The sequence below is a fragment of the Eptatretus burgeri genome, chromosome 16, assembly GCF_056783735.1.
Source record: "Eptatretus burgeri isolate ZD-2024b chromosome 16, Ebu_testis_v1, whole genome shotgun sequence".
In the NCBI taxonomy this organism is placed as follows: domain Eukaryota; kingdom Metazoa; phylum Chordata; class Myxini; order Myxiniformes; family Myxinidae; genus Eptatretus; species Eptatretus burgeri.
This window is the reverse complement of record NC_140976.1, coordinates 43,245,172-43,258,289: the sequence shown is the minus strand read 5'-3', so window position 1 is coordinate 43,258,289 and position 13,118 is coordinate 43,245,172. Positions and strand designations below refer to the sequence as shown.

The 13,118-nt window shown below is 41.6% G+C and overlaps 1 protein-coding gene and 1 long non-coding RNA gene across 9 annotated transcripts in view; one reads left to right on the top strand and one right to left on the bottom strand.

Annotated features, from left to right (window-relative positions):
• Positions 1-6,625, top strand: part of LOC147010976 (uncharacterized) — a 94,568-nt gene extending 87,943 nt beyond the window's left edge. The window contains exons 2-3 of the long non-coding RNA XR_015052416.1: positions 4,607-4,687; positions 6,087-6,625. This is a non-coding gene — a long non-coding RNA (uncharacterized LOC147010976). The remainder of the gene's footprint in view (positions 1-4,606; positions 4,688-6,086) is intronic.
• The window catches only part of LOC147010975 (protein Jade-1-like), a 56,980-nt gene that overhangs the window by 30,236 nt on the left and 13,626 nt on the right, over positions 1-13,118 (bottom strand). For 5 of the 8 annotated variants that reach the window (XM_085859658.1, XM_085859657.1, XM_085859659.1 and 2 more), the window contains 3 exons: positions 10,356-10,423; positions 6,023-6,180; positions 3,124-3,302 (listed from right to left, as the gene is read on the bottom strand). In XM_085859658.1, coding sequence (XP_085715784.1) covers positions 3,124-3,302; positions 6,023-6,180; positions 10,356-10,423 — 405 coding nt within the window. The remainder of the gene's footprint in view (positions 1-3,123; positions 3,303-6,022; positions 6,181-10,355; positions 10,424-13,118) is intronic. The other 3 variants (XM_085859661.1, XM_085859662.1, XM_085859663.1) reach the window with 1 other exon arrangement.

Sequence of the window (13,118 nt, the reverse complement as noted above, 5' to 3'; positions counted from 1 at the left end):
CACCACAGCTAACTCCACTCGTGAGAAAACTGAATGCCTCAATTCTGTGTTTGCTTCCAAATCTTGTGTCCCAAACCCATTACTATCTATACCCATCCTACCCAGTCACACCAAACGGCCCCTAGACTCTGTATCTTTGGTACTTGAGAAGTTGGAGAAGTTTCATGCAACCTCGACTGATGACCGATTCCGATTCTGCAACATGGCATCAGCTCACGTGTCCTACAAATGTGCTCTGTTTCTCTTGCATATCCTCTTTCTGCTCTTTTCACTCCATCACTTGCCCTGGGTCATCTTTCATCTGCTTGGAAGTCAGCCAACATCAGTGCATTACTTGAACATTGTGGAAAAACTAATCCCCTTAACAATACACCTATCATCTTATGATGAATTATAAGCAAGGTCATGGAATCCATCGTAGCAGTGGACATCAAATCCTTCCATTTCCCTGGATTGAATCCTGTTTTTCTGCATGTGCCAAATGATTTTGTATTTTACAAGAATTGTCCAAAAAAACCCAGTCAAATTAATTTTTTAATGGTACATGTTAGAGCCACAAGAAAAAAGGGTACAAACTGTGAAAAACCACACATGCATGCACTCTTCAAGGAACTATAAAACAAAGCTCAACATTAGAGCTGGTAGGTCATGTAATAAGACAAACAATAGCAAGCGTTGTTGTAGTTGCGGTCAAGGTTTGTGTCCCAAACCCATCGCTTTCTGTACCCATCTTACCCAGTTACACCCAACTGTCCTTGGACTCTGTGTCTTTTTCTCCTGACAAGGTGGAGTTTGTTGTGAAACCTTGAATCAGATTCTGCAACCAGTCCAGACGGCATCAGCCCACATGTCCGAAAAACCTGCTCTGCTGCTCTTGCTCACCCTCTATTCTATTCGCCCTCTCATTTGCTCATGGTCATCTGCCATCTGATTGGAAATCAGCAAACATTACCGCCTTGCATAAAAAGGTGCTAAAACAGATCCATGCAACAACAGACCAATCAGCCTTCTCCCAATCATCAACAAGGTTCTGGACTCCATCATTGCTTCAGACATTAAATCCTTCCTCTTCTCCAATGTCTTGATTTCCGATCATCGATTTTGATTCAGACCAGGTCACTCGACCCTGGATATGCTGCTTCTGCTCTCCCAACAATGGATGGAAATCCTCAATGCCAGACATAAAATCAGAGCCATCTCCATAGACATATCGCATGCTTTCGATATGGTCTGGCACCCAGCCTTGCTCTCCAAATAGTGCAGTAGATAATAGAAAAATCGTGCAAAGTAAGATACAAGCATCAAATTTGGCATTTCTGTTCTGCAGGGCTTTCTGATTAAATCTGCCCGATTGGCCATTTGAAAATCCAAATTTTGAAAAATTTGAAAAAAAAAAAAAAAAAAAAAATCTGAAGTCACAGCTGGCTGAAATTCTTGAAGTGCAAGTGAACATCCCAGACAGAGAACCAAGGGGAGATGCAGTCATCATTGATGGCTCAGCACTTTTCAATGCCCTACCTCCATGCACTTCAAAAAAATTTGATGACTATGCTAAAGAAGACATCATCCCAAAGGTGGAATCCTATGGTGCCAGGTACGAGAGGGTGGACGTAGTGTTTGATGTGTACAAGAAGTCAAGTCTGAAGTCCGAGGCAAGGTCGAAAAGGGGGCAAGGAATCAGAAGAAGAGTGACAGGAACCATTAAGACCCCAAGTAACTGGAGAAGCTTTCTTTGAGATGACAGCAACAAGACTGAGCTGTTTCACTTCCTTGCGGAAAAGATGTGTGAAGCACAGATGACAAGCACAGTCATTGTCACAAAAGGAGAAGATGCCATTAGCAACACAAGGAAGTCACTGGATGCTGTGTCTCCATGTTGTCATGAAGAAGCTGACACTCGAATATTTGTACACGCTAGGGATGCAATGACGGATGGAAGCAAGTCCATTATCATTAAGGCTAATGACACGGACGTACTAGTCATAGCAATATCTGTACTGCCATCCTTACAGGAACTAGGTCTTGAGAACATGTGGATTGCCTTTGGCCAAGGAGCCAAGGCACGATGGATTCCAGTCCATGAGGTAGTTTCTGCAATAAGGCCTGAGAAAGCTAGAGGGATCCCATACTTCCATGCGTTCACTGGATATGACGTCGTGTCTGCCTTCCGCAGTAAAGGGAAGAAAACTGCATGGCAGACTTGGAACGTCTTTGATGATGTTTCTGAAACATTCACCAATCTCAGCCAGCATCCGACATTGATTCGTGATCTTGACTTTTTTGAAGTTTTTTTTCTTTTTCTTTCAAATTTTTCAAAATTTGGATTTTCAATTGGCCAATCAGGCAGATTTGATTAGAATCCCCTGGAGAACAAATGTGCCAAATTTGATGCTTGTATCATCATTTGCACAATTCCTCTCAAAAATTGCCGTTATCTGCCCCACTAACTCTGTGCTTTGGTGGTTGGTGCTGCCGCATTGGTGCTGCTGTTATGCAGTTTCTTGACAAGGTTTATGATGGGTGGTTTGCCATTGCCTTCACAGCAGTAGTTGGGGCAGGAATTTGTTTTTCGTGCCGGTGATAGCTCGCCAATCTTCGAGGACAGCATGGGATGTTTTACGTCCGCCAAATAATGCCGGCAGACGAGACAACACACAATTGATGAATCACCCTGCATGTGAAACACCGGGATGACAGTCCATAGCTGGGTTGGGATTCAAACCCATGCTAGACAGCTCAGAGGCAAGTGTGCGTACCTCAAGGGTATCCTGCCAGCCCCAGGCATTCAACTTACAGCTTGAAACTACTCCTACTTCTTCTTTAATGGCCACAATTATTCCGAACTTCAATTGTGGAATCAGCCCGGGACAGTTTTTGGCCCAATTCTTTTATAAACTGACTTGCTAGGCCAGATGTTCAACTGAAGTTTACAGCTTAAAAGCCTCATAATAATCACAGCAAAAGGTGTGAATTGAGACAAACGTTAATTCGACCTACAAAATCGATTCTCGGTTGCCACAAAAAAAGTCATAATTGACATATTTTAAAGAATCAGACTGATCACAGCAATCAAATAAAGACTTATCCATTCCAATGTGATGAGTATTGTGTTTGCCCACAAACCCATTCTCCAACGCTCTTCATTGAAACAGTGCAGCCAGTGAACATCAAGCTCATCAAGGTCATATGGTGCAGCCATATCAACCGTCTCGTTCCCGGCCAGTAACATGTGATGGCTGGATATCCCAGTGGACTTTGGCAAGCACAAACCCTTTGCATATGAATCTTCATATTTAATCAACCTGTGGGATGAATGTGGAAGTTGTACTCTAACTATTACCATATGCACTCCAAATATCTATCGTTTCAAATGTAAAAAAAATACCTGAAACTGATAATCAACATCAAAACACTTAAATACACTCCCATTGATTTAGTTTTGCAGATGATATTGAGGGAAAAGGGTGTAGCAAAGTTAACGAATAACAGGAATGACAATGGAGGAAGGGAAGAAGCAATGAGGGAATCTGGAAAAGGAAGGTGGTAGCAAAGATTAAAGAATAACAGTTTGACCAAAAAAAGAAAAATGAAGGAAGTGTGGGCAAGACAATGCATGCTGGTGATAAAAGGAGATACTTTTAAATACTGAAGAAGGCAAGTGTGAACAGGGTCTACGAAAATGAACGAGTGTAGACAGAATTGCAAACGGACAAGTCGACAGGGAAATATTTTGAATTTTGGTGAAAAAGTTTTCGCCCACTTATTACATTTTGATAACTTTGGACCGACATCATAAGAAAAGTCAAAAGGGAAAGAACAGTATGCGCCTTTCACCAGAGCACAGAGGCTGTCCTATGTAAAATCATTTATCTCCATAAAGTGGACATTTCATAAGTCTCTGCTGCCATGCGTGAATGGTCTTACTTTCTTGGAAATGCCAAGGTCATATTGCCAAGAGAAACACCTCTTTTGAGAAGCCTGATTCTCTGAGGGTAGCAAAGAAATTTTTTTTTTCAGATGTTAAAAAGTTCTGAAATTGACCTTTGGAGAGGCAGCATCCCTGATTCTGATGTACCATACCTATTCTGTGACAGAGCATTTGTGCAGCTGAAACAGTTTTTTTTGCAAGGGTTGTACTGGGTGGTTTGCCATTGCCTTCCCAGTAGTAGTTAGGCTAGTAATTTGGAATTTGGCCATGGTGTCGGTGATAGCTCGCCTACTTTTCATGGGAGACAACGTGGGATCTTTAAAGTCCACCTTTTTTTTCCACTGGATCGAAAAAGTTCAATAGAAATGACCTTTACAATCAGAGAAGCAAGTTAGATATTGGTGTTGTCTCAATAAGCAATTAACAGGCATAATCAGGACTGCTTTATGATACAGCAGACACAGTCATGATGTTACAATCTGTACTCCTGGGACTTTTGATGGATATGTTGGATGTTTGACAAGGATGAACTGATTTGATTTTGGTGAAGATTCAGATCCGGATACGAGCATTTTTTAAAGTGATTCTTCACCGTTGAGAGATATGGCTCAACTGATATACAGGGTGCTTCAAAATAAATGTTAACACTTCTGAGAATTAATTTTTCTTTCCTTGCAGTTGACTGAAATGGCAATGAGATCAACTTTGGAACAAAGAAGAAAGGTTGCTGCATGGATGGACGTCTTTCAGTCACCCACGGTGGTTCACAACAAATACAGAGAGGATTTCAACTGCGATCCACCCTCGAGATTGACCCTTTATCCATTTTTATATGGATAAGACCATTTTATGTGTTAACATTTTTTGAAGCACCCTGTATCGTAGGATATCTCAAAAAGTTATGGACATATTTGGATGGAACTTCATGGACATGTTGGGTGTGCGACAAGGAAGAATTTTTTTCAGTTATTGGTGAAGATCCGAATCTGGATCAAATAATTTTTTTAAGTGGTTCTTCACCATTGAGAGATAAGGCTAAACCAATGTACAGCATGATATCTCAAAAAGTTGTGGACAGATTCGGACTAAACTTGGTGGACAGGTTGGGTGTGTGACAAGGATGAATTGATTTGATTTTGGTGAAGATCAGGAGAAGAGAATTTTTAAATCTTTAAAGTGATTCTTCACCATTGAGAAATGGGGCCAAAAACCATATATAGCATGATATTTCAAAAACTTATTGGGCGCGGTTTTTTTTTTGTATACATTGTTGAGGCTTGTATGAGAGCTAACACACAACGCACAGCAAGGGGGGGGGCATAAGACAAGAGGGGCGGGAGAGGGAAGGACAAAACAGTGGGGCCAAAACAAAACAGTGTTCTACTAGATCCAGCATTGTGTGGCAGAGGTTGCGCTCTTCCAAGTGCCCTTCAAGTTACCTCCGCCACCGAAGGTGGAGGTTATTTTTCACCCCTGTTTGAATATGTGCAGGTTATCTCAAAAAGTTGGACGGATCCGGATTAAATTTGGTGGGCATGTTGGGTGCGTGACAAGTACAAACTGATTAGATGTTGGTGAAGATCCGGATACTAGAATTTTTTACACGATTCTTCACCATTGAGAGATAGGGCCAAAAATGATATATAGCACGATATCTCAAGAAGTTGTGGACGGATTCGGACTAAACTTGGTGGACAGGTTGGGTGTGTGACAAGGACGAATTGATTTGATTTTGGTGAAGATCCGAATCTGGATACGATAATTATAATTATCAAAGTGATTCTTCACCATTGAGAGATATGGCCAAAAACGATTATATATATTTCAAAATTGGGCTCGATATGTTCTCATGGATGAGGCATTTCAGGGTGGTGGTATGCGCTTTACCGAGTGCCCTTCGAGTTTGCAACAGAATAATCCAAAATGCAACAATTAAAGTTATTGATAACCTATTTATAAGTCATTTTTGAAGGTGATGTATTACCAGGAACTCTTGAACACATATAAACAAAATATTTAAATGTATTCTCAAAGATGAGGAAGTCGGCATGAGAGAAAAGATTTGTAGATGTAATCTGGTGCATGAATAAACACCTGAGTGAGGTTTGTGGAATAGCCTGTGGTCGGTATGGAACCTGAACTCCTTTCTCCCATTCAGGACGCCATGAATCCTGCAAGAACCAGCATCCCTCCTCAGGCAAGAGGGCCGAGTCTGGCAGCATCATCGCACTGATTAGGTCCTTCCTAAATACCTGGAAGGTCACAAATGGACAACACAAGTGACAAAAAATAATAAAGCGGTTTTGTTGAAGTGGATATAAAAAAGAAAAAACAAGCTGCTTTACTTAGAATTTAATTTAAAAGGCCATAATCACAGTTGACCTTCCAGGCTCAAAAAATAGATTTCATCAACACACACGAATGATCACTTTATATTTGAACTCTAAAAATCTCTCACAAAATGTTCGATGCTTAACCCAAACCTGTTAGTCTCTGTGTCACATGGATTTTATATGGAAACATGTTCAAGTCTTTCTTCAGAATTATTCAGTCACATAAAACAGATCCTTAGATGAAAACAAAACAAAATAGATTTCAACGTGAATGTGGTGATGGATATATGCTTCCACCAGTGGGGTTGATATTTACATATGAGAGAGAGAGAGAGAGAGATCAGAGATCAGAGACATAAATATAAGAGAGACAACATCAGATGTTTCCAAGTCAAGTTAAAGTATGCAAAATGATTTTCTAAATACACATGATATTTGACCTGTTGAACCTAAAATTGAGTCAGTTCATCTTTGTATTGCAGTCTATACTTGTGCCAAGTTTGGTTGAAATCCATTCAGTGGTTCACAAGTTATTGTGAATGTCTGCAGTGTAGTGAGATCGTAGAGATGACAGTACTCCCTACTGTAAGATATTGCTGTAGTTATCTTCAAACCATTTAACACATTTCAACCAGCCATGGTGGGGTAAAGGTTAGAGTATCTGCTCGGAGTCTGGAAGGTTCGAAATGGTACGTGGTGCTTCCTTGCTTGAAGCTCAGCATTTCAAAGAATAGAGCACAAACAAACAACCATAAGTTGGTAATCAATGTGCAGGCTTGATGGGCCTCGTTGCCTCGACCTGCGTCAAAGTTACTTGCGAGATAACTCGTAATATTATTATTATTGTCGTTTCTGTAAATGGCTCAAACAGGTCTAGTGTAATACAGGGGATGTTATCTGGAAGGTTTTTGCATGTACTGTACTTCTATTGACTTTGGGTGATGGCTTTAGCAGATTGTGCTGGCACCTCAAGGCCAACCACTCCTATCTCCTTCCACCTTTCCCTCTCAGACCTTCAATAAACACCATGAAGATACAGTTGGGAGAGAATGATTGAAGTAAGTTGCTGACCTCACATAAATTAAAGCCAGGCAGATATTTAAATACAAGTGCAGTAACTAATTGTTTTTCTAACCACAGCAAGGTTGTGGTTCGGCTAATTATGCCATTTGTTTGGATTCCTTGGATTTTGTGCTTGGCATTCTTTTGTACCAAATTGAAGATGAGGTGCAACATATTAACTCCTCCCTTCTTAAATTACCCGGAAAACATTCTGGTAGGATTGGTTTGTGTTTTGGGAACCCTGGGGCAATCATTACATTTTACTTTTTCTTTACCTTGATCTCTTCTTTTACTTTATGCTGTAAAGTCAGTCGGATATTGATTTTTGCACCAAAGAATCTGATGATTTCACTTGTGAATATTTCAACAAAAGCCTACTCTCTCTCATGCACCTGTTATGCAATCACGACAGCAGGCATCCTATTTGCCCGGTACACTGAATCCAGTGGTGAGGTGGTTGCGGTCAAGCAGGTTGCTTTCTCAACATGGTAGGCTAATCCAACTGAAAGCAACTTTGAGTCACTTGATAAGGCATGCAGAAAGCGTGTATCCATCCTTATGTTAGCCATAAAATATGTTGCAAATCTCAAGGCTGAAGTCTCCGACCAATCTCCTTCCTCAAAGTCATGGTGGTACTTTACCAAGTCAGTCTCTGGTATATGCCCCCTCTCCTTTCCCTCCCTCGACTCAAATGGCATCGTTGCAGATTCTGCTCAAGAAAAGGCAGAATGTCTTCAACTCGGCATCTGCATTGAAATCTCATGTATCCAATCCGTCCCGCTCTATTCCCAACTGACCCCTTAATACTCATTGTATTATCGACCTTGTCCTTCACACCCGAGAAGTTATAGAAAGTTATATCCAGCCTAGATTTTTCATTGGTGATGAGCCTAGATACATGAATGCCCAAGTTCTAAAATGATGCTCCTGCATTCTTCAGTCTATCTTCCTTTGGCTGCCTTCCAGCTTCCTGGAAGCCAGAAAAACATCATTCCCATCCACAATAATGGTGAAAAAAAACATATGAAATCAACTACAGACCAAGAATCTTACAATTATAAGTGAAGTGTTGGACTCCATTATTACTGTTGATGCCATGTCTTCCCTCTTCTCAAAGGGTCTGATTTCTGACCATCATCTTGGATTACACATTGATCACTCAACTCAAGACGTGCCACTGCTATTCTACCATTAATGCTTGGAGGAGGCACTAAGTCACGAACAAGAGTTTAAGACAATCTCTCTGGAGAGATATCAGGCATTTTACAGTCTGGCATCTGGCTCTGTTTGCCAAGCTCGCTGCCTGCGGCACAGCCAAATTGACGGCCTCTCTGATACTCTGAAAAACCCTCTTTTCCCTTTTGCAGATTATTGCACTGTGTCATACAGTACCCCTTCCCAGTGACAGGCCGATAGCAGCTGCACAACTCTTTACCAACCTGGAACTGATTAGATGCTGGTCTGATAAACGAAACATGGCCTTCAATCCTGCAAATATTATAGTCTCACCCTGTTACTCCAGAAGAATCATCAAACGAGCCCACCAATCTATTTCCATGGTCAGCCATTGGAAGAGATTCAGTCATTTGACCTTCTTGACCTCACAATCAACCATGTGACCTCTTCTGGGCCAACAACATTACAAATCTGCCCTCCAAAGCTGGCCAAAGACTGGGCATCTTAGATCATTCCATGTCATTCCTTGATTATTATTTCATACATACACACACTGTGACGACTGGTTGCATCATTGCTGGGAGTGTGGTTGTGCCACTGATGCAGTGACACATTTCCAGTAAGTTGGTACTCCCTCCTGTCTGTCCATCTCTGTCTATTTTCTCCCTCCACCCTGCTGTTGGCATTTCCCCCTTCTTCTGCTGTTCCCTTTGTTATGTTGTGGCCTGATTTGTTCTGTGTTCTAGCTCTTTTATGAGCCTTGAATATGTATACAAAAAACCCAAAAACATTTTGCCGATCGCGGAAAGATGACAGGCTGAGTCAACCCACATGGTGTTATGGAAAGGCACGACAGGGGGCTCAAGCTCAAGACCCAAAGACCTTAAGCCAGCCACCTTCACCGTGAAGTCAACACCAGGCTCATTCCTTGATAAACCAGCAGTACTCATAGTATATAAGGCCACTGTCCATAGCTCAATGGAGTTCTGCTCTTCCATGTGGACTGGGATGCCAGCAATCTATCTATCTATCTATCTATCTATCTATCTATCTTGGATTCTGTTGAATCTTACATTTTAGCATCTCTCGTGGTGAGGCTGAAGCACAAGACCTGTTATTGTCACATCACAAACAGGTCGGTGGCCTCTATGTTTTCACTACATATTGTCCGGTTTAGTTTGTTCTGCTTCCTTGCTCTCTGACCCTTCCCAGTTCCCCGGGGATGCACGTGTTCTACCAGTAACCCTCTCCTGGCTAAACTCCAAAAATTCAGGTTTTCAACCCACCTTCAGTTGTTTGTTTCTCTTTTCTCCCATTTGTGGAAGTGCTTCAATTGCACTATTCCCTCCAGGGCTTAAAGCCAGCGGTGCACCTCCACCTATTGTCATCTCCCACCCCTAACAGCAATCCTTTTTTACTCCCATAAACCTTACCTCACTCGACCAATCTTATTTGCAGATTACTGTTTTTCTCCACATCCCAGTCCCATCTCTCATGTTTTGTTCATAACTCAATTGCTTGCTTGTGTCCAACTGTGGTCCCAGCGTCAATGTGTTGCCCATTTGTCTTTTGTCAACTCTTTCTTCCATGAGCTTTGATTTTGAATATTAAAAAAAAAACAACACAAAATGCAGATTCACTCACCGACTGACATATAATACTTCGGGAATGGGTGTGGCTCATGCATATTGAATGTGAAATGTGAAACTTGAAGGTAAGAAGAAAGGAATGACAGTATTATAATAATATGACAATTATTTTCAGAAATAATTAAATCTCCATCTCAATCCCAGTCTCCAACACCATCATAAATAACGAGTGAAACTCAGGTTGAAACAATCAAACAGATTATTTACCTCTTGTGCACTTTGTTTCGCAGTTAATGGAAGGCCTTGCTTTCCTGGCCTCCCTGGCTTTTGTCCTGCTTGGAAAGATCAGAATGAAGAAACATCTCATTATTGAGATAATCACCCACTGAAGTGATGCTTTTATTAAGAAGCTAAAGTTTGTTGTACTGTATTCACAGTTTTATATAAACAGTGCTCTCGATTTCATCCAGTAATCTGTACTCGTGTTCTTTTATATGATCAACGTAAATGCTTTCAACCTCTGTTAAGCATGGTTTCGAGGAGCAGTTGGCAAGGGCATGTTTTAGAGTGCATTTTAAGCCTTGAAGCAAGAATTGCATGGCATATAATTGGGAGTTTACAAGGGATGTTTGCTTTAATTAGCTCAAGAGGAGGCAGAAGAGGATAGGAATAGGGCAGTTCGCTGACGTGCATTGAGAATCTTCAAGGACAGATGCAATCCTCTGGAGAAGTACGACAATATCAAATTTGTCCGGAGTTACAGAATCATTTCGTTGGTTGCTGAATGGAGTGTAAGATGACCTGGATCAACCTCCAATCAACCTGAATCCCCTCCAACAATTGTCCGTGGCATTGCGATTCTATGCAAATGCATCATTTCAATTGGATGTTGGAGACACGTGCAGTGTTTCACAACTAATCATCTGTTTATCTCCCTTCATAAATTGCTATTTAGACTGGTGATTTGCTGTGCACATACAACGATGTTTTTGTAAGAGTTAAGCGTGTGTTAGCAAGATGCTCGCTAAGCGCCTTTCATAAAATTGGCCATAAAAGTTTGCTTTTAACATGGATATTAAATAGCAAATTGTAAGATTTGACTATTGCTTGACTATATGAGAAAATAAGTAAATTATTGGTTGAAATAGGGCTGGCAAGATGGCCCAGAGGTATACACACACACACACACACACACACACACACACACACACACACACACACACACACACACACACACACACACACACACACACACACACACACACACACACACACACACACACACACACACACACACACCTTTAAGCTGTCTAGCCTGGGTTTGAATCATGTCCCAGCTATAAACTGTCATCCCAGTGTTTCACAGGAAAGGTGTTTCATCAATGTGTGTGCTATCCCTCCGATGGACGTTAAATTGGGTGTCCCATCTGACGGCATTAGTTGATGGACATTACATATCCCAGGAATGACGTCTTTCACGAAGAGTAGGGGTTATCACCAGCACCATGGCCAAATTTCAAATTTCTGCCCTCACCTCCTTAGTCGAACGCCATTCCTGGCGAGCTGGTTCATGAAAGACTTGGGCCAAGTTTCCACTGGCCAATCCCACAATAATGTGGGAATAATTGTGGCTATTAAGAAAAGAAGAGTGGTTGAAATAAAACAAAAAGTCCAATTCTCTTATTCTCAAAAGTTCTGGCTCATTCAACATTTCTTTACATTATACACACCAGTCAGCAGTGGATGCAACTTGAAGTTAAGATGATTCAAAATATGCAAAGCATTTTATCTCCATCATGACAGAAGGTAGCACTCCACACAATGATTTAATTTTACTTTGTAAATCTTTTTTTAAAGTGTTGAATAATCACATTGATTGCTGGCAATTTAGGAAGCAGAAATTATGAGTAATTTATACTCAAAGCACAAAATACTTCCTGTCCTGTTCTGATTCACATCATGCCGTTTCTCCGCATTGTGTTTCTGCTGGGCAGTATATCTCCTCTCCTCCACTCTCACAATCAGCATGTCACTCTCAACGGGACCCTCTCATCTCTTCTCCCTGCTGAGACTAGAATTCCTCAAGGCAGTGCCTTTGGTCCAGTCTTGTTCCTCATCTTAATCAATGATCTCTCGGAAAACCCTAGTCTTTTCGCAGACGTCTCCACCTTCAGCCATAGCATCTCATCCCTTTCTACAGACCTTGATAGAATCATGAGCTGGTCAAAAATTAGGAAAATGTCTTTCAATCCTGATAAACCTCACACCGTCTCTGTGTGTGTGTGTGTGTGTGTGTGTGTGTGTGTGTGTGTGTGTGTGTGTGTGTGTGTGTGTGTGTGTGTGTGTGTGTGTGTGTGTGTGTCCGTCTGTCTCTCTCCAAAAGGACCATCTTGTGAATGCCCTCATCTACCTGCTTAACAAATCCCTCGAAGGATTTGAGGCCCTCAAACTTTGGGGTTTTACCATCAGCCATGAAAACCCACATCCCTCCCCCCTCTCCCACAGGTTTCTGCAAGGTGCACGCTTTCTGCCAGGAGCTCACTTCTGATGAAACTCTCAAAATCCAAGTGCACTGTTCACCTATACTCATTTGTTCCTATTTCCTCCCACCTGAGGAACCAATTTCCTCAGTCTGTTCCAATCTCATTCTTCCCTTCAGGGCTTTAACATGGCTGTTCACGCCCCCCATCCACACCCACGATCTTTTCTACCCTCAAACTGTCCCCAAGCCCAAAACTTCCTTTCCAGGTTAAATTATTTTTTTCTACTCTCTCCGTCCTGTTTTTTTTGTTCCAGTGCCGTTTCATCACCGGTTCTCTTCATTCCTATTCTTTCAGCCCCATCTTGCTGTGGTTTAACTTGTATACAGTTTGTGCACTTCCTCCCATCGCCTTTCTCTCACGCTTCCCCTTGCCCATTTTTTCTCCAACTGTCGCTCCCCCAAGCTGTTTGTACGTTTTCCCACTTTCCACTGTGTTTTCTCTCTTCCACAAGCCTCCACTTTGGATATAAAAAACGGTTCCATGGAAG